This window comes from Bombus affinis, chromosome 15 (assembly GCF_024516045.1).
Source record: "Bombus affinis isolate iyBomAffi1 chromosome 15, iyBomAffi1.2, whole genome shotgun sequence".
Lineage (NCBI taxonomy): Eukaryota > Metazoa > Arthropoda > Insecta > Hymenoptera > Apidae > Bombus > Bombus affinis.
Genome location: NC_066358.1, coordinates 3,893,862 through 3,916,674, shown reverse-complemented (window position 1 = coordinate 3,916,674; position 22,813 = coordinate 3,893,862). Strand labels below are relative to the sequence as shown.

At 36.6% G+C, this 22,813-nt stretch overlaps 2 protein-coding genes across 9 annotated transcripts; both read right to left on the bottom strand.

Moving 5' to 3' along the window:
• Positions 1-439: 439 nt before the first annotated feature.
• On the bottom strand, positions 440-10,755 carry LOC126924927 (uncharacterized). 8 transcript variants are annotated; one of them, XM_050739940.1, is made up of 19 exons: positions 10,564-10,755; positions 6,786-10,133; positions 6,201-6,360; positions 5,883-6,017; positions 5,628-5,774; positions 5,436-5,552; positions 5,192-5,359; positions 4,810-5,112; positions 4,561-4,734; positions 4,014-4,340; positions 3,625-3,934; positions 3,360-3,544; positions 3,060-3,299; positions 2,671-2,993; positions 2,235-2,592; positions 1,857-2,150; positions 1,655-1,794; positions 794-920; positions 570-718 (listed from the first exon to the last, which is right to left on the bottom strand). In XM_050739940.1, the coding sequence occupies exons 3-18, from the start codon at positions 6,291-6,293 to the stop codon at positions 860-862; spliced, it is 3,375 nt and encodes a 1,124-aa protein (XP_050595897.1). In that variant the 5' UTR covers positions 6,294-6,360; positions 6,786-10,133; positions 10,564-10,755; the 3' UTR covers positions 570-718; positions 794-859. The 8 variants fall into 8 exon arrangements, with proteins under 8 accessions (XP_050595890.1, XP_050595893.1, XP_050595894.1 ...); XM_050739941.1 differs by lacking the exon at positions 570-718 and adding an exon at positions 1,304-1,543 and having other exon boundaries at positions 791-920; XM_050739933.1 differs by lacking the exon at positions 1,655-1,794 and having other exon boundaries at positions 440-718.
• Positions 10,756-16,251: 5,496 nt separating this feature from the next.
• Positions 16,252-22,363, bottom strand: LOC126924964 (receptor expression-enhancing protein 1-like). Its single transcript, XM_050740047.1, has 6 exons — positions 21,893-22,363; positions 20,901-21,785; positions 20,384-20,803; positions 19,526-19,605; positions 18,107-18,341; positions 16,252-17,443 (listed from the first exon to the last, which is right to left on the bottom strand). The coding sequence occupies exons 3-6, from the start codon at positions 20,693-20,695 to the stop codon at positions 17,015-17,017; spliced, it is 1,056 nt and encodes a 351-aa protein (XP_050596004.1). The 5' UTR covers positions 20,696-20,803; positions 20,901-21,785; positions 21,893-22,363; the 3' UTR covers positions 16,252-17,014.
• Positions 22,364-22,813: the final 450 nt, after the last annotated feature.

The following is a 22,813-nucleotide window of genomic DNA, read 5'->3' as shown; positions in this document are numbered from 1 at the left end:
TATATACAGGTGATCTTTTGGGACAGATTCAACAATTTGAGAAATCTTTGATAATTGACATTACAGAAGCTAATAATAAGCTGCAAAGTACAAGTGGTAGCGTTTTTAATCAGTATAAAAAATTACTTTTACATACATCAAGTCAAAATGAATTGGAAAATTTAACTGCATCTTTTCAAAAAGGTAATCAGTATGAAGACTTTTTCATCGATGACACCAATTCTTATTTAAATAAATGTTTTCTTTTACAGAAGAAGAAACAATTCTTGATCCAATAATAAAGTCTATTCACAAACTATGTTCTGATTTACATCGTGCAACATATGAAGTAATCTTTGCTCCTATCTTTACGCAATTATTATCAGTACAAAAAGCACCAGCATGGTCAACAGAAATCAACAAAATGACGCATTTGAGTGCAGATTTACCCGATTATAGCTTTGCTCCTCAGGAATATATAACACAAGTTGGGCAATATTTGATGACATTACCACAGCATTTAGAGCCATTTTTACTAAGGGAAAATCCGAGCCTTACGCAGGCATTAAAAGCAGCAGATCCACAATATGCTCAAAGTTCCACTGAATCTGGATTTACTGGTATTTTATTAGAAATCATTGCTAAAGAAACATGTCAAATGTTTCTAGATCAAACATTAGGAATTTGTCAGCTAAGTTCTGCTGCATGTAAACAACTTGCAACTGACATAGGTATGTACCTTCGTATCAAAAAATTAGATATTAAAAACATTTTCTTCAGTTTTTTAATATGTAGAATATATTTTGCAGATTACCTTGGTAATGTATTAGAGGAACTTGGTCTATCCTTATCAGAAAATCTACAACATATGTCTCTTTTATTAAGACTCCCACCAGAAGATTACCACAAGAGTAGCTCTGGATGCAATGCCAGAGTTGTAGCTGCAGTCAGACAAATGAGAAATATAACGTTTTCTGGCTAAGTAACGTGCAATGGCGAAACAGTAAGTCATAAATTACAATACATAACAATTGTAGTAATTATAATTTCATATAATTTATTTAAATGTTTTATTTATGTAAACAAATGAAATATTCTTGTACAAAAAATAATTATATTTAAATATACAATATATGTATGTATATTTATTGAACTTTAAACATTATATCTCTAGAAATCTTATTTTTTCTTATTCTAATTATTTTAATTGGAATTCTTATTTCAATTATTAATTAGTAATTAATAATTACGTTCAATATCTTAATTGATATACTAATGTAAAAATTTTCTACTTTTCTGTCTCGTCAAAAATATTTTTTCATACTTTTTCTTTTCCTCCTTTTCTAAAGCTTCCCTTGTTAAAAAGTATTAAAAAACATTCTTCATAATTTCAAAAATATAAAATTTTATAGTTTCATTAATACATAAAATATTGAATGAAAATATATCGCGCAGTAGATATATTAGCTTATTACAATTACATAATTAGTTACATAAACGGTAATTGTATTATTTCTGTTTCAATATGGCATCTATAACTATATCTATTGCATCATTTATAGACCTGGAAGAATTATGGATATTATATTTCTTATCAATATTATGATCTTTCTGATCACGTGATTACGGTTACGATTAACATATTATTATTTTTAGAATAAAAAATTAATAATACCTATCAAAGAGAGTATCACAAGATTGATTTTGGTAGTGTACTTTGGATGCTAATGTCACGTTTTTAAGTAAATTAATAACTTTTTTATCATTTGATTTAAGCATTTTGCATATTACTATCAGAGAAGATAACATGTCAATCTAAAATGTGAAATGAATTAGCTAAGCTATTAATAGATTTTAAATAGTGTATATATACTTACTTTTGCACAACTTGTTATTGTCTTTGTTAATACTTGTATACTCAGTTTCTGATATCTTTTTGTATTTAAAATAATTTTTAATATTTCTTTTGCTAGATAAGGAAATGGTGTGCTTATAATATTTTCCACTATTATATGTGAGCGTTGTAGTAAACGTGTAATTTCCATACTTATACTACTGATTGCAGCATTAAACATAATAGTTATATATGAAAGATAAGAACTCTCATCGTCAAAAGTATTTTTAATAACGGAAAAATATTTTTGCGTTAATTTATGCAGTATTTTTCTGTCCTATAATTAATAAGTTATTTAATATAGAAAATATTTACCGCGTCTTTTTTACATAACTCGTATACTTACATTACGTATACTTACGTTTGTATATTTAAGTAACATATCTTTGCTACATCTAGTTAAAGTAACCATTACAATACATACAAAATTTGGTACAACAATGTTTAATAAATTTGGTTCTTGTTTGTCATAAGCCATTTTACTAAAATCTAATAACATCATTATTGCATCAAATGCGTCATTCAAAAAAATTATACCATTTGATGATGATAAACAACTGCAATATAAAAGTACAATATCACAACATAGTTTCGGAGTAGTATTGCACTCTTTCAGTAGTAATTTTGACATATCAAAAGTACTTTTTATTATATTTATACAAGCATAATGATTTTCTATAGTGTTTACATTAACGTGTGATATGTGTGTCACTATTGTCCTGTGTAAAAAGAAAGCGTATGTTAACAATAACGATACTTCTAGAAAATTGATAAAAATATGTAATTAACTTTCATACCTCCTGACCCATAATAAAATCTCCGAAAAATGTTCTGATGTGTCAAATACATCCTTTTTATGTAATATTGCAATCATTGATATATATTCTTTAAAAAAATTTATAATTATATCTTTGGATACAAGACTTTTTATATTGCACTCATTATTCACTTCTCTCTCTATAAAACTTCTTAGTCTATGTAAACTTTCCCAAAATTTAAGTATGTCCTTATGATATTTATTCATTAAAACTGACTGATATTCAACATGCAGTAAATGTTTTAGAATTCGTAAACTTAATTCTAAACCTTTCTCATTAATTTGGAAATCATGTGCAGTATTCTAAATGAACATTTAATAGTATTATATCTTATTGTTATTAATATATTTATTAAGCAATATTTTTACCTGATTATGTCTTGCATTTGTATTTAAAGATTGTGTAAAAAGATTCGTTAATGCAAATAAAATTGTATCTCCCTTATTCCATTTCATCAGAAGATACACAGTTGAAAGGAGGCTTTCATCGGGAGTATTGGGATCACACAGTTGTTGTATCAACATTTCCAGAACACCAATTTTATTCAAAAAAAATTTCGGAGGTATTAAAGAAAATAAAAATATTATTGACTCGTTTATTGGTGTTTCCTGAAAAAGGATTACATACATATTATAGAGACCTATAGGGAATAAATTATGAATACTTACTCTGAAATTCTTGAAAAGCTCTGGTAATGCATGTGCAATTGGTTGTAAAATATTAATTTCTATTTTATACAATATTCCTTCGTCACTATGTTCAATATTTGCTATTAATAACATAGCAATAATATCGATATATATATTTATAGCTCTATAATTATCAAAGTCATCATTCCAACTATTTGAAGAATCTACCCCGATAAACACAATTATTAATGTTTAAACTTAAACTTAATAAACTTAATATCACACAATAATTATATATTATTACCATTTTCGAATCTATTCTTTTTGGTGTTACATTTAATTTTTTTATTATAATTTTTGTTTAATATTTTTGCTACAGGTAAACATTCCATTTCTTCTCTTATCACAGATAACAAAGTTTCAATAAGCTTCATGGATGTACTCAAACTTATAATAGATTTAGAATGCAAACAAAATCTTCTAACGGCATTTATATTGCTTGTTCCTATATATGCTAATTCATCCTTTATTTTATCGTGATGTGTACCATTCGACGATATACGTAACCACATAAGTTTTACTAATTCTTGCAAGACAAATTCATCTTGAGTAGTCTGAAAATAATAATAAGACATTAAATTTAATATTATTTTTATTTGCAAATAGTCAAATATTATTTTGTATTATGTATACCTCTAAGCGATCGAGGACATAGGTCAAGGGTACTATATTCCAGAATGGTATTCCAAGTTGGTTTTGTGCATGATAAAGAAGTTTAATTAACGCTTCTAATACCGTCTGATCTTCGTCATAAATACTGTTAGCAAAATTTGGTAGAAAATCTTTAAGTATCATATGGGATCGCTCTTTAACTAATATTCTTTTTAAACCAGTAAAAATGCTTGCCCTTATTTCGGAATTACTGGCGTTTTTTGTATGTTGTAGTAGTATATTTAACCAGCTCCGAATAATATTGTTTGGAACATGATTCCAATATTTTTCTAACATTTTAAATAGACCCTAAAGTTGTTCACATTTCTTAAATATCAATAATTAGTTCTGAAATATTTAACCCCTTGCCTTATAGTTTTGTTAGTAACTATTTAAGTAAGTTGTGATAATGTTCAGGCTGAAGAAACAAAACTCTTTATTGAATTAAAAGCATAATCCATGTCCTTATATGACGTGTACTAATATTGTAAAGCAAGAGGTTAAAGTAATAATAGACAAATTACCATACTTTTATAGTAACATTGCACACTTCAGAATCTGAATCTTTTAAGAGATCTGTTATTGTTTCATAATATTTTTGAATATAGATTTTATTTCTGTCTCTTGGAGTACATGTATATTGAACAGAACTTGTTATAAAGAGAATCTCTACAGCATTGCATATGATGAAAGACCCATGTGCCTGTGATAAGAATTTAATTTGGTGCTTATAACAAATTATGTATATGTGTATATGTAAATTTCATTCTGGTAATACCTTTAAATGTTGCCAAAGTAAAGGTTTACATTCATTGTGAATCATTAATTTTGCTGCTTGATGCTTGCTATCATGCATAGCAGCAACAAATGAAAGCAGATTTTTACCAAGCTTTGCCCTTCCTGTATCATCTCTATATGTTCGGAAACAATGAAAAATAATACTTTGTAAACAATTTTCAACGATAAATTTCTTAAATTTTGCAGTTCCATTTAACCATGCTGTTGTATATAGATCTGCATATGCAGGAATATAACTGTGTTCAATATCTTGTAATACTACCCTTACATTATTATGAATTCCCTGAAATATCCATTATGTTAATGTTAGTTTGATATAAACTGATATTTATAACCTTTTCGGCATAATTTATAACTTGTACCAATATATATTGCTCCCCAAGCGTAAATAAATGTAATATCAACATTCGACCTTCTTCAAGGGACATCACAGTTTTTTCTCGAACAAGTTTAAGTAGTTCTTGCACATCTTCAATACATTTCAGTAATGTGATGCTAGACCTTATCTCATATAAACGTTTTACATGTTGCTAAAATTATAATTAATGAATCAGTTATTTAAAGTTACATTGTTCACATGTATTTATATACTCAATACATAATTACCAATGAAGTTTTGCTATTTTGGATGAGGTATTTCAATACATTTCTTATCACTTTCTCTTTCCATGTCATGTCTAATATCCACCACTTTTCCAGCAAATTTGATATTTCATTTTTAGCCTTTAGAAAGATTTTTATTTAAAAATTAAAAAATATGGATATTAAAAGAATAAATGATAATAATTAAACATCAACCTGTTCATTTTTTATATTTGGTAGCACAGCAGAATGTAGTAATATTATGTTTTGTAATAGAACATTGGGTATAAACTTTCGTTGTACAATTGTTTCAAGAGCCATGATAGTTATTGTACGTATTAATTTAATCATAAGATTAAATTCCTGAAATGATAACATAGATGTATTGCATTGATGATAATAATAATAATTATATTAATGATAAAAAAAATGACAAAATATCATACAATATATTCATCTAAGTGATCTTACTTTCACATGTTTGTCTTTATTCTTTGATGTTTGTTTACATAACTTTTGTGCTTCTAATAATACAGTTTTTATATGTAGCCATAGTTCACAAAGTTCATCTTCTGATAATAATACAATGTTCTTCACATTGTTATTCTAAAATAATAATTCATTGTAAATAAAAACTTATTAGATTATTAAAACTGATCTTTCTATACAAAAATATAAGGATTATCTTAGTAACTAAATAATACATATTCAAAAATATGTGTATGAATTATAGCTTAATGGTAGCATATACTGTTAATAAAATATGTAGTTTTATTTATTTATAAATACCAGTTTTTCGCATATGTTGTTAACGAGGTGGTTCTTATTTTTCAATATTCGAAAAAGCATCTTATCCCTTAATAATTGATGTTGTTGCAACATTTTTTAATATTACCACAGCTTCGATTTTTAAAATCAAACGTATATTATATGCGTATTTTTTTAAGATCTGAAAAAGCGATATCATATATTTCTGGTGCATACATTGGATAATTTTGATGTATATAATAAGAAACTGTAAAAAAAATACAATGAAGTAAAGATTGTAAATTGAGTAAGATACTTCTATATTTGCTATAAATATATTATAAAAAAGTTTAATCACAGCTAAAAGATAATAACGATAATTATTAAAAAAACGTCGAAAAATACTTAAATTATACATTGAAAAAAATATGAAATAATTGTAAGAATGCCTTTTTAAAATTAATAAAGTAACAAATGATGACAAAAGTTATTACTGTAATTCATTTTGAAAATAAATATAATCATTTATTTCAGAATTTCATGAATATTTCAAATTCTTTGTGATATGTTCCAAATGCGCAAGCACATGTTTAACAACAAGCAAAAATGAGTGTTAAGAAAACGTACAGAAATAATAAGAAGCTACGTAAATCACTTCAATGTAAAACATCATCTACCATCATTTGTAGTAATGGGTATTAAAATAAAAGTAATAAACAGTTGCACTTTTTCAATGAAATTTATTATGAAGTTTAACAAAATCTATCACTTTTATTTACTATTATGTGGAAGCCGCCATATTGATCATTTAATGGAAAACAGTTATAGTTCAGATATGCTTTTAAAAGCATATTACAATGAGTACAATTTTGATTATGTACAATATGTGTATACATAATTATCTCTAAACTAATAATACTAATTTAAGAAAGCAGACCGCAGTATTAAAAAAAGCCAGAAGTTTATGATTGTCATCAAAAAGAGGTGTTGTATTTAAGCATAGACAAGAAGTATTCTAGATTTAACACGCAATGCATTTTCACGTCACATTTGAAACTCCTACTACAGCCTAGAATAGAAGATAGATCTATTGCCACATATAAGCTATAGAATAGATCTGCAGCTTATGGGATTTCTTGTCGAAGTTAGAGCGGTGAATGAAGGAACTATATACACAACTCAACCATGTACGATGGTACAGTTGGAAGTTACTTCACATTGAGTCGATAACATTGCATCTGATACAAAAATGATAACGACTTCGTTACAATACATGCATGTGTGTATGGATGTATGTATGAAATTGTAATTTATATATTTTTATATGAACTATGTGGCTCGATACACAAAGTTAAATATTTTAAATTATTTTTCTAAATATAAAGTATAATGCGAACGATTTAATGAATAAACGATTTAATAAAGGCATTTTGATAGAATTATTTTTATTCTGATAAAAATGAAAGTACTTTAATTTAATTTTTATTATATACAGATAGGGAAATCTGCAACGTCCAAGTTATTTTGCTTAACATTACATAATTTCCAATACTTACATTTTGTCAAATTTCGAAACAATTAATATCGTAAACAAATTCATATAGGTATCATACTTTAATCTGACTTTATTGACTACAGATATACTTAAACCGAAATACTGTTAACCAATCTATCCATATAATTCACAACGTTTCAGGTGCCTTTTTAACATTCAGAACATGTTTTCCTTATATATACATATATATTTATATATACGTTGCCAAGATATATAATTATAAAATAACTTAAAAAGTTTGCAGCACCATATACGTAATTTCATGGTGCATTATCGATGCACCAAAAAAGGCTTATTAAAATTGGAAAGAAGAAAGCTCGAACAACATCGAGGTACTGTAACAATTTTTACGAGTTTTCTCCTATCGAGCACGGGCAAAGATTCTTAAGATTGAGCATGTTCCTTTCTAGTTTCGCATACACGTACAGTTGCGGCCAGGTATCCAGATAGTTAAGAATTAACAATACACGTAAGTTACAATTAAACGAATTTCCCTTGACAAGCGTCGAATTTTGTTACATTATCTGATAAAATGCAGCGAATGCAAATGTCGACCTGCTAAGTAGAGATATTTACGAACCTTCCAAATCTTTAACTCGAAGCTTTGTTCATCTCTAAATATATCTACAATTTCTGCGGTGTATTTCGAAATTTTCAAAAAGACGATCGTCGCATTAACTGCATTCTCTTCCTACGATCTAGCAAAATCAACAACTATGCTCGTACAACAAATCCTCAACTGAACGATAATATTACGTCCTCGAGTGGCATCTTTCGCTCAGCGTTCGCAATGGCCACTAAAGTACAGGACGATAAATTACATATACGATAGATTCGATAAGATCGACAATTGCTCGTTACAATTCTCCTTTGAGATAGTTACAGCGTTTGTGCGTAAATTTTCTGCTCGGTATACCGTGCACGCAAACAACTTATAAACAGATGCGATTCTATATTAAAACAGGAGTTATCACGTCATAGTTGCCAACTCTCAAGCAAAAAATAATACCACGCACCTCACTCGGGTAAGGATTCGCGTACGTTTCAATGATTTCTAATTTCAATCGCTCGCGCTCTTTCATCGCTAGGGAACAAGTGGTTCAACGTCGAAATAAAGCCGATTCGAGGCTAATATTCGATTCCAACTATCTTCCAGATCTAACAAAACTCAGACTTTAAGGGAAGCGCAGATCGTTGCGCGTCTTTTCGTGTCTCGTTCTGTTTCACGACTCGAGTTCGAACGAAAGTACACGTAAGCGGACCGCTGTCACGTGGAACCTTAAAATTTCAAAATCATAGGACAAGTGGCTGGTCGTCAACGGGATCTTACAAATTTCTCTACGGTTATTATTACAGTTACGAACGTTATGCAACGTTTCGCGAGTTCTAATTTCCGTGAAAAAGTGCAATGATCGTGTAGTTTCATACGGTCGTTTATCGGTCATCGATCACCGCACGTCTCCCTATCTCTGCTAGCTACAGTTACGTATATATATAGACAAATTATACGTAGAAAGTTGAGTGGCACTATTCGAAAGTTGCCTGAGTACGTTTTGTTTGTTGACTAGATTTCACAAAATTCATCCCTTTCTCTCGTAAATACGACTGACTCTTTTAATTGTGCTTCTTCTTCTTCTTTACCTTCTTGTTTCTTTTTACAATGATCCAGTGATGTTTGACGGAAACACGAGAGCTACAGCTTAGAAAAGCTTAGAAATGGAATCGCATGCGATTTTCGGGTATCGACGGTAAATCACGTGTCTCTATTAATAAGGTCTACGCTTGATCGTAAGCAACATTGATCGAGTGCGATAAACACCGGAAGTTTTCCTTTCCCCGTTATCGTTACGCGTGTACCTATATATTATAAAACTCGATTAGAACCGTAGTGTATGGTCGTGTAAACGATGTTACGCACGTGGATCTCAGGATACGCGATAAAAAGCATAATACAGAAGTATCTAAGAACCTCTTGGATGACTGTGAGCAACGGTGTTACAGATCGGTTACGAATGGTTGATTCTTCTCTTTTTTTTTACTCTATCGTTGCTTTGCTTTTTTTAATGTAACCCGATGAACAGGACAAATTCTCCTATGCCTATTTAACTAGATGCTCGATTACAATCGATGAGAATCACGTTCTTGCGAAACTGAAATAGAAATTATGAGAGAAACTATGTACAAACGAATCGTGTAACGTCAGTGCTAGAGCACAATGTCGCGCGATGCATTATGCATTTTCATAGGTTTATAGCTGTCTCTGCTGCTGATCGTTTTATCGCTGCACGTAGAAATTCAAATAAGTCAAAAGAGAAGGCTTGCTCTTATTCCTTGATACGATCAGCAGCAGTTTCTAAATTTCATGCCACCTTCTTCTTATTTGTCTTCTTGCTGCGGGGCAGGGTAGCGAAGCTTGTTATCTGAAAAATAAAGACGAATTCTGTGTGTTATCGTCGTTCTGTTAGCGAGTGAACGTTCGATCCTCAAATAAAACTGCCCGATATCGCGTTATTTACATTTTTATGTATTTGATCATTTGCTAAGCGTTCTTTACGACGCAGTCTTTAAAACAGAGATCGATTCGATAATAATTTACACACCACACTGACTTTAGGAAACAGATACTACGACATGAGGGGAGGGGGGAGCATACTGGCAGAAAAATTCCCCTCAGGTGGTATCGTTTCCTTCTCGAAGCAACGGTTAATAAATCGTGTAGCTGTGTCGTTGTAATCGTGTTAATCGTCGAGTAACATGCATGTTTAACATTCTAGTAAGAAGTAACACTCGGTAAGCGATTAGTGGTCTAACGAATTATCAAAAAAAACACTCTAGAAACCATATCCATACGATCTGAACCAACGAACTAATCCGTTTCTTCTCTCCAGATTTCCTCAGTACGACAAAGTGGACGAAAAGGACTAGGAAGGAGCGATGATATTGGGTTTACTTAAATCGTCGACGAAAACCAGTCAATGAGACCCGTCTAACTCTCGCAACGTACACGATTATAGTTTATACGATATTAAACGACAGCATTTAGAAAATATCCGACTCTAATCTTTTGCCAATTATCGGTGACTGCGACGCTTCTCTTATCCGTGATTCTACGTTCGCGCTCTCCACTTTCTCCTCGGTAACTTTCTTTGTTTCATCGTTTTCCTTATCGTCGCTTGACGCGAGTACGTAAGTGTCTGAGCTGTTAGAACTGTCAGAAATGTAGTTCTCGTTTTTATCGTCATTCTGAACGTTTATCTCTTGACCGGAGCTAGATGGCTTTGGTGCAAGTTCGATAATCGTTTCCTGAGGTTCGATACTGTTCGATCTGGTCTCGGACGTGCTGATATCCGAGCTGGAGTCGTCTGTTTTCGAAGCCTTGCGTTCTTTCGAAAACGCGCTGTGGAAGATATTTTTCGGAATAGCGAGCAGCTTCGAGAAGCCTTCCTTTGTTCGCTGCCTCTTACACCTCTTCCCCTTTGACTTCGCGCCAGTAGCGTGAGCGATAAACACGTCTTTCGTGGTGCCGGTGTTTGAGAAGGTCTTTAAGGTTCCAGTTTTAATTACCAAAGTGGCTTTCAACGCGCTCTGAGCATCGGTCTCGTTCAAGTCCTCTTTGCTCTCCGTGAGAGGTACTTTGGGAGCTGGTTTCTTGTTGTACTTACCAGCTCGGCCAAGACTGTCGGAATTACTACGTGACACACTCGGAGTTGTCCAAACGTCCAAGTAGCTGGCGCTGCCGTATTCCGGAACCATGTTTACCGCGTCTTTGTCATCAGCTGTATTTTCTATTTCTTTTGTTCTTTCTGACGATGCGTTCGCGTCTTCGCCATCTTTTCCTACGTTTTCATTCTCGTTCGCCGCTTCAACGTCCACATTTTGCGACGAGTCTTTCGAGGATAACCTTTCAGTGACGGGTGTAACGCTACGCTGCAATTTTTCCTGCGTGTGGACGATGTTATTCACCGCCTTACGAGCGTCGTTTAACAGTTGTTTCAGCTCGTCGAACTTATCCTGACAGAGTTCATCCGTTACAGTCCGTATTGACCGTTCGGCTAATTTTTCGGAAGAAGCTTCGTCACAAGTAAAATTATTTTCTATCGTGTTTTCGGTCTTTGCGTCTTGTGTTTCGACGTGCTTCGTCTGCGCATCGTTAATTGATCTCTCTGCAGCCGATAAAGGTTCAGGATGGGTCCTCGCCTCTATACTTTCAATTATTCGAACCTCCGCGGCTAGCACAGGCTCTGGCCGTGAATTATCGATCGTTTCCGTCGTTTCTTTTTTTTCTAGTTCCGGCGGGCCTGATTGACTGGTACTTTTAAGTAAATCATCGTTACCTGCGGTAAAGGTGCCACGATCGAATTTCATATAATCAGCAACGTTACTGTTTTTCGAGAGTAGAAGCAGGATCTCGAGAGCTTGTTCAGGAGTGATGAGATTCAAAGGTGTCGGAAATGAGACATTTTTGGAGGAAGAAGGATCGATGCTGTCGGAATCCTCTCCCGAGTCCTTCAAATATCATAAAAATCGTTGTATTATCAAATGAAACGTCTAATCAAGTGCTGCTATATAATTCGAGAAGATTAAATTGAACGAATTTAAATCGTCATTAAGGACCAGGCGGCAAGAATCGAAGTGCGTCTGTGGAAAACGCTGCGTGTAATATCTCGTAGTTGTAAAGAAAACTCGACTCAAACGAATGTCCAAACTCGTTTAGATAGATGACATAGACAAAAGCGAAGAAACAATTAACTAACGTCTACTAGCGCTTGTGCATCCTCTTTGTAGAGGCAACGTTCTAACACCTTCTAGCGTTATTAATGACTGTTTAGAGAGTGCGTTTAAATTGCGCTCAAATACTATATCGCGGTATTCTCGTTGCCATGTAGAACATTTTCCGATAAAAAAATCGCAATTTTTCAATCTTCTCACTTACACCGTTTTCCAACGCTCCTCGAATCATCGTAACGTTTTAAGTACACGTTTCGATTCCTCTGATATAAAATGGCAAAGTCCAGATGGAAGAAATAATTACGTATGCTTGATACGATGTTTAATACATAGAATGTGGAGGGAAAAGTTTGCCAATGTCCTTAATGAATTAATCAAGGTTCAATTTCGTCGCAGACTCGTCTTTGCTGTTTCATTCTAGCCTAGTTTATTTTCTAGTTTAGACGCCTTGCTTCTAGTCTGTTTATCAGCGTCATTTGGAACAGTTGCAGTAAAGTTTCGGTTGCAGAAATGAAATTGGGGCTCGAGTACGCGGAATTAAACCTTGATTTATGTTCTTATACGGATTCGGCCGGTTGAATTTAGTACCTCTGGGGTCTTCTTCGTGGCGGAGCGAGGTTTTGCGCGTGTTCTTGCACCGACGCTCGATGTTCGAACCAACGAATCGCCTTGAGATGTACGGCTGGATTGTAGCGCTTCCCCGCTGCTGTACCCGCTGGAAATGTCGTCCGAAGACCTTATATTACTGCAACCAACGATACGTTTACAGCATAATACGTCCACGTTAGCACGCTACACGATTGTACTATGATTATTCGTTGAAAACGAGATACGAACGTTAAGCTAACTGTTGGCTCCCTAGACCTTGGCTGTAGAACATCAACGTCCACCTCGGAAAAATACATTTCCACTCGATTGGTGCTGGACTGTGTCCGACGAGGACTATACCCTCTTCTTCCTACATGCTCTCTTCGACGAGGTTCCACTGTAAATTATTGACAAATTTCGATCAAAGTATGTTCTTTTAATGCCCGATTAACAAAATTGCTACTGCGGACGCACGTGCTGCGTCGTGTCAATCGTTTTCACTGATTAACGAGCCAAAGTGATATTTCGTTCGCAATTTTGTTTGTCGATCAATTTACACGATCGAATTCTATCCTTCAACGTTGCGGCTGCGAAAAAAGGAAGAAGATTCTAGAGTAGGACGTTTTTAGCTAAGAACCACAAAATAGAGTGCCGTGAATAATTATAAACTCAATGCTATTTTCTGATTTGTCGTAACATCGAAACAAAAAGGATTGTTTGTTATAATACCGTAATTGTAATGCGAAACAAAACGAGAGACAAAAGGAAGAAAAATTGTCTTCTCTCCAAGTCTGGAAGAAATTAGATCTCTTCTTTAAAATTGTGTTTCTCCCTGTGAAAAGATACAAACTCAGTGTTAGTGTTCTCACCTTCGCAATGTTCAATGTTTACTGGATTTCCCTTTATCTTCAATTACTTCTATCAATCTGTTAAATTAGGCTATCCAATGACTTATTTAAAGTTTCAGATTTTATTCTTTTTTCTTTTTTTTTAAAGTAAACTTATCTCGCTAGAATTCCACGTAGGTTCTCGATGCCCATGTTAATAACTGTGTTCCGAAATTTCGAAACTTTCCTGCACTGGCGACTGCACTGTCTTTTTTATCTTCTGTCTCAGTTATGAAAGACGATCCGTCTTTACGAATACGCCATCTGTCGATATCCTTTCGAGCGTTCAATTTACGAAAACGATATCGCCTGAGGTTATCTTTGTTTCTCGGAAATATCGAAGAACCAATGCAGAAAATGTGTTTAAGTCTATAATTATTCGAAGCATCGTGGATAGCGGGGAAAAATCGGCGAACTGCTAATATATGGACCGTTTGTCCAGCGAACAGTTAAAATAAACAGAGTTTTACATCGAAGGAAGCGAACGGCGTTATGGTTATTCGCGAGAGAATTCGTAAAAATGACTAGAGCCATGATCGGCCAATAACCTTCCATGTCCGTCTCGTCGTGCATGTGCGGCGTGTTTCTATTCTCGTCCTCTTTCTCGCCGGTCAGGTCGCTCAGGCTGTAGCTCTTCTTTAAATGCTGTACCAGACCACCACCGCCCTGAAAAACCAATCCTCCGTTTTTTTCAACCTGCCGGGTAATCCACGATTGCGTGCCGTGTCGTTTGTTAAGAACCAGTGAGCAGAAAAATCAAACTCATCGATCGAGCACAGAGAAACGTATAGTTACACGTTGAAGATACATACAGCGAAGACTAAAACAAAGTATTACGTAGGGTGTTAAAAAAGAAGAAGGTGCTTAGACTCGTAGAGTTGATAGTACTCGGCGAGAGGAATGACAAATTTCTAATAAACACGTGAGTGCTGCGAAGCCTGTAAATCGATCCTTCTGACGCAACATCGACTTTTATTATTTACGACAGCGTTCGACGTCGTGGTTGAGGCTTCTCGCGATAAGTTGAGACGTCGATTTCCATCGGCGCGAGAGAGAAACGTATCGAACGTTTATTATAGCAAACGCGAAGAATTATGCAAAACGTAGGATGCTGATATTCAGAGATACGTGAAATATTGAAAGTGCAATTACTCGTTAAAATACTTAACAATTTCCTATCTGGATTCTACTTTCTAAATTATCCTCGTAAAAATACGAAATCGCGTAGATATTGGCCAACTATCGATCGGAAATTGTTTAATTCCTCTCGGCAAGTCTCTTAGGAACTCTGAAGTCATAGACCTTCTCATCTCGATATTTTGTACAGAGAAAAAGAAATAAATAAAAATATATTCTTACCAACCCGGAAAAAGGTGTTAATGTGTTATCTGCCGACACCGGAGCGTGTGTTCGATCTGTCGTGCGTGTTTTTAGCGACCGATCTAGGCCGGGTTCAACAACGCGAACGCGTTGCGGTCTCTCGCCTATCCGGCTACGTTTCTTTCCGACTTTCATTCTGGCACGAGTTAACGGCTAGCGTTCCGCGTGTCCAGCGATAGAACCGGGTTCTCTTGATTAACTGGACCAACTCGTTAGACGGGATTTGCACGATACGAACGATGAAGAATCGATCGATCCGGATGATCGCGGGGTACTAGCGTTTATTTTCCACGAAAAAGAGAACGGAGCAAGAGTGAGGGACCAACACATTACATCCTTATCCATAGAATATATTTATTCGAAAAAAAACGGGAATAAAAAAAAAATGAAATGAAACATATCGGTAGTTGAGTAAAATCTTTGGGATATAAAAGTCTTACTTTCTAAACGTTTCAATGGCAAATCCTCGTATTGCTATAACTTTCTTAGATTCTCGACGATTCTAATATGCTTGCAGATGTTCGGTTGGTGTACAAGAGTAACGAGGATGTGTATCCTATGCAATTACTTTCCATCACGTTTACATCAATCTGATATATGTATGAGATTTAACAACAGTTACAACTATGGGAACTACAGCAAGGAACGACACGCTCTGTGATCGATGCCTCCTTAAGCACTACCTGATGTTGGTCGGTGATTACGTGCCAGCAAAAAGTACAGTACTTCGATTACTTGGTAAGCAAATCGTGCGATCCAGATAACAAGTGTTCGTGCAAATTGCATATACAAAATTGCCAGTGATCGTCGAATTCTTCCTGTTACATACCTCGGCGCGGTACAGTCTTAAACTCTGTCTTTTTGATACAAGTCTAGTTGATAGAAATGAAATATCATGTATTCGATCGATACACCGATTATTCGACGGCTTGTTCGTGAGAAAGGATTCAGCATGGTTATTTGATATATTTATTTGTTAAGAATAGTTTGCCAGTTTGCAACAATGGACGAAAATTTCTTGGATTGCCGTAATCGACAAAATCTCATATCGTCATCTGTCGTAAGGCACCAGTTCTCCCGACTTATCAAAATTATCACGGTACGCGATCAATCACGATAGATTACTCTTAATGCTAATTGGTATAATAAACGATATAAGTCGCAGAATTCGCAGAAAGGTGGCACGCAATAATAGTTTCTTAATGTTCATCTAAATGTTAAACGTTTCGCAGCTGAGATTACATTATGCTAAAGGCCTCTGGTATATATCGAGTAAAAAAACATCTTTATCGTTGTATATAGTATCGTAACGCAGGTGTAGATGTAACAAATAATTTCACGGGAATAAAATTTCAAAAACTCCCCTCTCATCGAAATGATCAAATCCCTTTTTATCTTTGTCTTCCCAACCATTCCATAATCCGTCTTAACGAATACCTTCTTCAGGATTAACTCGGCTCTAAAACAGAGAGAGAGAGAGAGAGAGAGGGAGAGAGAGAGAGAGAGAAAAAAATGAAAAATCACTCTAAGACTTTCAATAAACACACGCATAATTTCCCTAAAACCCATTCCACTCGAATCTCTATAAATGTAAAAACGCTATGTTAATCTTAAATCGGTAACTTGCACTCCTTTTCGGCGAAAGCCTGTCGAGGATTATTCTCGCGATTCTCCGAGACTACGTTAAATCGTTGCTTTCCACAGAACGACACTGTGTTTCAGTATTCTGTCAGGGTGGATGCATACTGCTGGTCCCACTCATCGTCGCTGAAGATGGAGCCAGTGTCGCGAGCCTGTGACCTGAGTCGCCTCGAGTTGCCTTCGGTTCGCCCTTTTCTGGTTTTCCGCGCCTTGTACGTTTTCTTCGGCGATGGCGCCTTGAAAACGTTCCCTTCTGCTACACGATTAATTTCGACCAGCTCGTCGTCCGTGTTCATATCGTTGCTCATGTTGGGCATCGAATCGACAGGCATCAAGTCATCGGAGCTACTGCTTGAGTGCGACGGGGTGCTCGGTTTCTGGATGGCGTCTATCTGGTCCGTCTTTTCCTTCGAGGTCGTTGGAAGCTTGGCCAAGCTAGAAACGGCCGAGGCCGATTGGATCGTTGATAGCTCAGTCACCATGATTTGGTCTGACTTCAGAATATGCTGAACACCCCCGTTCCAATGTGTTTTTGGAAGGATTTTTTTTTTTTGGTTTTTACACATATACACGAACGTCGTGGAATGTTTGATGTTACAGGTCGAACATAACAAACACGTGTGTACGTATAACATGGTGTTTTTTTTTTTTTTTTTTTTTTTTTTGACAATATATAACGACGAGTTGTTAAAGGAACGACGATGATTGGCAGTGGTTAGACGATGTGTAGTGATGATGATCGACGTTGGTGTTTGTTTGATTAGAGGCGGCGTGCAGGATAGGCGTGCAGGACAACGTAAACATAAAAAACAAGAAAAAAAAGAAAATTGAACGATTAGCAAGTTGGGAAGCGGTGGCTACAGCGAGTTAATATTTTACGTGAAGTTATGGACTTTTGATCGTTTTGTTACGAGGAAAAGATTCAGTATTATATACTCGAAGAAACGAGATAGACTACGTTGTATATATTCTGTATATTTTTTTATGTAATCATCTATGATCTACTTGGAATTTCCCGTATTTTATTATTCCGTGTTTGATCTCACAATTACTTTTATTCCATAAAAGAATATCTTTCCCGTTGCTGTTTACTTTTCCTGTTAAACAAGACGATCGGATTCGTCGTTACGGCATCTGTAAGCGAGTGTACCTTTAAGTTGGAAACTTACCTTGATGGCGGTTTGCATGAGAACCGTGGTAGCATAATTCACACCTTTCGATCCGAGGTGCAACACTGCCGAGTAACCTTGCTCCGTCGCGCGTGCTAAGGCATCGTCGATCTCAGCCTCGCGCCGGATCAAAGCCGGGTGAACGAAGCGTCTGTAGAGAATGCTGGAGCCTTTAGTGGCTGGGCTCAACAGCCAGATCACCAGGATAGTCTTGATTTCATAGTAAAACGGGAACCTATACGAGCAAGATCAAAACACAAATGTTACGCGTACGAAACGATGGAAAAATCGATGGCCGTAATTATTGGTCGGTAAAATACTGCACATTTTCATAGAGGAATGTAACATTTGTAGTTCGAGCAAAAAAATATAATCAACGATAAAATTGAGAAGCTTTTTGGAAAAATGTTAAATTACTTTGTAAGCCTCGGTTCTAATTTTTCTAACATCCATCGATCGACTCTTAACAACCCATCGAGGGCCAACATTTCACGATGTACATATCACGTCGTATAATAACATTTATCTTATATTATAGTGTTTATCATCTTGACATAAATCGCAATAACTTGGCAACGAAATGTTGTAGCATTTTATTGTAATAAAAATGACCCTTCTGTCAGGTGTACGGCGACTTTTCTCAGTAACTGTACGTATTTACGATGGACCTACAGGGCCTGTGTTTTTCAGAAAGCTCGTCAATTGTCGTTACGCGTGACGCAGCCGTGAACCACGAAGCCGCATCATCGTGAAAGGAGGGTAAAAAAAGAAAAAGGGGGAAATAATTGGGTAGTGTAATGGCCAGGCGTAGGATAGTGGACGATAGGAAAGAAAAGAGAGAGTGTGAGAAAGAGGGAGGGAAGGAGAGGAAAGTGCGAGGGTATTCCTGGCTAGAAATACACCGGCAACTCTCCTTTTTGGTTGTAATTCGAGTATGAAGGGAGAGATCTGGCACAGCAGGCAGGAACACCAGAAACAGAGACGGAAGACGAGACGCCGGTAGAATCCTCAGAAGTGCATGTAAGCCAATATCCATCTCGGCCGAAATTAGACTTTCGGAATTCCCGGTGGCGAGCGGACCACGCGGTTCACCTCGGTTTATTGGCCCCGGTTCGCTCGAATTTTATTCGCTTCCGGCGAAAACGGGGCCATGACCGACCGACCAAACCAAACGCTTCGCGACTCCAGATAGCCCTGTCTACGAAACACATGCCCTTTCCATCCAGCGAACGCGTGCAACCGCTATATCAGCCTCTTTCATCGCGAGTACTCTTTGAATTAACAAGTTACGAGAGGCAAGGGACCACGCTGGTGTCGACCTCTCCTCTTCTATTTGACCTTTCCAGTGCTCGTACGCTGCTAGCTATACTAGGGTATGTATCAAAGTTAGAAGAGAAACGCGACCCAGGCGTTGCTCACCAAAAGCTGAAGAAGACGTCGGTGAATGTTTCCGCGCACGTGAACAGCGCGAACACGATCCAATACATCATCCATTTCACCTGAAAACGAAAGTACAAATTCTTACAGTTTGTCTCCAGACGGATCTCTGCGACGAAACCGTACGCTCTTAGGAATACGACGATCGTCATCTTGGAGGAACTCTTACTTCGTCTTGGCTTTCGTATGGGATATGTTAGATCGCTGTATAAATTCCGTTTGCTATTTTGTTCGTGTAAGTTGGTTATCAATGTTGGTAATTAGCCCGAGAATGTTTACGCATTCGTGGGAAATTTGAATGTACAAATATGTGCAGAATGTACATATATAGTGATATAAGAGGCATAACATCCACGTACATAGAGGTTGCGCATCAAATTGGTAGAAGTATTCTAACCAGACAACGGTCTCCGATCCGCAGCAACCTAATATTAGCTTTTAACGTTATGCGAAAACAAGAGGGAAACGCAAAGGGAATGGAAATATAAGCTTGGAATTTAACCGGGAATTCTCTGGAGAAGGTATTGGAGCATAAAGCGACACGAGTTAATCCAGAAGCAAAGTTCGTCGAGGACAAGTGCGGTCGATTTTTAACAAAGAAGCCTGAGAGAACTAGCCCTCGTGGATAAATATTTGCGGAGCAAAGTTTATGCTTTCCTAGAAACAATGTTTAGCCGCAACGTTATCGAGCAAGTTCAGCTGAAACTTGGCTCGTACTTGGAAGCACGCTTATACTCTATTCCCATTAATTAGAATGATCAAACATAATCGCTATTAATGGAAGACGAAGTAAGAATACCTCTGTAGTTATTTCAGCGGGTGGTCTTGATAGATACTCACGTATTCTTTCACATTCTTCGTTCTCACTGCCTTGTACGAAGCGTAGGCCGGATACAAATTGCCAAACACTAATCTGAAAATCGGATACAGGAGAATGTAAGTCAGCGATCGGGGCATTACGATAACTAGGAACGCGGCCAGGATCCGAAGGCTGCCCAGGCCCATTTTCTTTGGCAATTGGTCCGCACAATATCGACCGACAGCGAACAGACTCGTGGCCAATATTCGAGGGACACCCGTTTTACAGATCGTCCAGAGAAACGGATTTTCCTCGAGTTCTTCCGGCCGAGGATCGTTTCTTTTGATTTCCATTCCACACCGGGAATCTTCCCTGTACCACGCCTGGATTCTCGATTTCTATTCGCGAACTCTTTCTCCGAGTGTTTTTCGATTCTCGTCGGTCCGATCCGACGCATCAAACTGCAAAATCGAACCAGGAAAAATCGTGCCTTGAAAAATCAGTCTTACTCTGCCTGTAAAAGTAAACTAACAGAAAGATAAGCGAAAGGAAACTTACAGACTCGGCGAACAGATTGAAAAATCGGATAGAGACGTGTCTCGTTCTGATAGGTATAGCTCGTCGATCGACGAAATAACCGAACGATGAAGTAATCAAAGATTATAGAAGAACGATCGAACGAAGGGAATACTATGATGCGTGTACTTTCACTCACGGATTTTCTACAGTCGCGTTCATACGGCGGATCCTTTCGTTGCAAACGATGATCTCGTAGGCGTGAAACGAAGCTGAATCGAGGCTGATTGCGAGGGTAATTAGCGGCAGCGCGGAGATCAAGCGGTCGATTCGTGGACGCAATTGGCAACGCAGGTAGCTTCTACATGACGTCCCCTTTTCGTGAACTGTTCTCCGCCGCGACGCACTTGTTGCATCCTCTAGCCTCGCAGACGCTTCACATCGTCGTTTCACGGCTACGAATCGATTCGTTTTCCACGAAAGGATCGCCCAGAGCAGACGATTCGCGCTGTTCGATCGAGGAAAATTCGCGTTTTCGTCGGTCACGGGCTCGGCGGCCGCTTGTTCCGGCCGCGGATGCTTCCAGTTAAAGACTAAATGCGTAACTGCGTTCTGGCACCGACGTGTCGACTACATCGATGCCATACAGGCTCTATTTTAGCGCCTTAAGCCGCTGTCACGCGAGCCGGATACGAAATTCGCCCAACTCGCCTTGGCCATAACGATTCAACCGATCCGATAGACTTTTCGTTTTTACGGACTGTTCCAAGGTGCTGTGTCACTTCAGCTGACGTTTGTCTCGTGTAAATATAACATTAGCACAATGTCTATTGTTGTTAATGGAAATCTAACACGCTGATTGGATAAATTGGTTCTCCAAATGTATTTCAGAAGAAGCTGAAGAGTGTAGTAAGATATTTGAGTCAGCTAGAAGATATTGCATAAGAACTAATACAGTGAAGAAGAAAATGACGCAAAAGGAATAGCATATACATACACTACTGAATTATGTTAATCACGGTTGAAACTATTACCATTGAACTAACTTTTTTCCCTTTCATCGGTAGAACGTATGGCCGTTGAATTTCCAATGTAAGTACACGCTATATTTCGCTATTTACTACAGCGTTAATAACGGGTTAAATAATTTGTTTTCAAACGTAGATCACTTGAAAATTATTCCTAATTGAGTTTGGCAAATTGCAAAGCAAATTATTTAACTTCACTCAACTAGCCCCAATTTACATTGTTCCCAATGTTGGAGAGTATCGTCGTGTTTAAAATAACAGTGTTTTTCGTTTTTACCACATTGCGTGTCTCTTGTTTTTTCCTCTTTTCGTTGCTGCTATTTCACACTTTTTTCAACGGCGGTATAAACCGCCGTTGATGTTAATAAAAATTACTTCGACAAGAAAAATCGCTCGAACAAAATGTAACTTTCGACCGAATTTGATATTCAGAGAATGATTGCGGAGCTGGGGAGGATGGGTTCGGCGAACGAGCTTCGCCAAGCGAGAATCGCGCGAAACTACGGACGATCGCGCTTTGCAGGTAATACGATGATTGTCAGCAATGTCGATTGCGTAACAGGGCGTCATTTGTGCGCAGTCTGTGCTGGTATTTGCGCATTAACGAAGCCCAGAAACGGAATTTTTCGAGTTTTCGAAAAATATCCTAAAGAATATTGGTATCTCTGTCTTGGAGCCTGGGTGGTGACTAATCCACTCACGTTTAAAGAATTTTAGACGAAATTAGAATATACACTGGATCGAACGTTCTCAAACCTATGTTGTATTTATAAATATCCTGACAATGGAAAATTATTCGCATTCAGAATGGGCAACTCGATAAGCATTGGCTGCCCGTGTAAAGAATAGGTTACACGAAAGTAAAAATTCCAATAGACGTTTGATGATTTTTTGGCAACTCGTTGCTGCACTCGCTACAGTGTTTGA

Excerpts from the sequence above, each read along its gene's own strand:
- LOC126924927 (XM_050739933.1), bottom strand. The coding sequence starts at position 6,293 with ATGTTGCAACAACATCAATTATTAAGGGATAAGATGCTTTTTCGAATA. Across the intron at positions 5,113-5,191 it reads TTGGGGAGCAATATATATTG|GGAATTCATAATAATGTAAG; the intron begins GTACAAGTTATA and ends TGGATATTTCAG. Across the intron at positions 2,994-3,059 it reads CAAATGCAAGACATAATCAG|AATACTGCACATGATTTCCA; the intron begins GTAAAAATATTG and ends ATGTTCATTTAG.
- LOC126924964 (XM_050740047.1), bottom strand. The coding sequence starts at position 20,695 with ATGGAAATCAAAAGAAACGATCCTCGGCCGGAAGAACTCGAGGAAAAT. Across the intron at positions 18,342-19,525 it reads GACGTCTTCTTCAGCTTTTG|GTTCCCGTTTTACTATGAAA; the intron begins GTGAGCAACGCC and ends TTGCTCGTATAG. Across the intron at positions 17,444-18,106 it reads TCATGCAAACCGCCATCAAG|CATATTCTGAAGTCAGACCA; the intron begins GTAAGTTTCCAA and ends GGGGGTGTTCAG.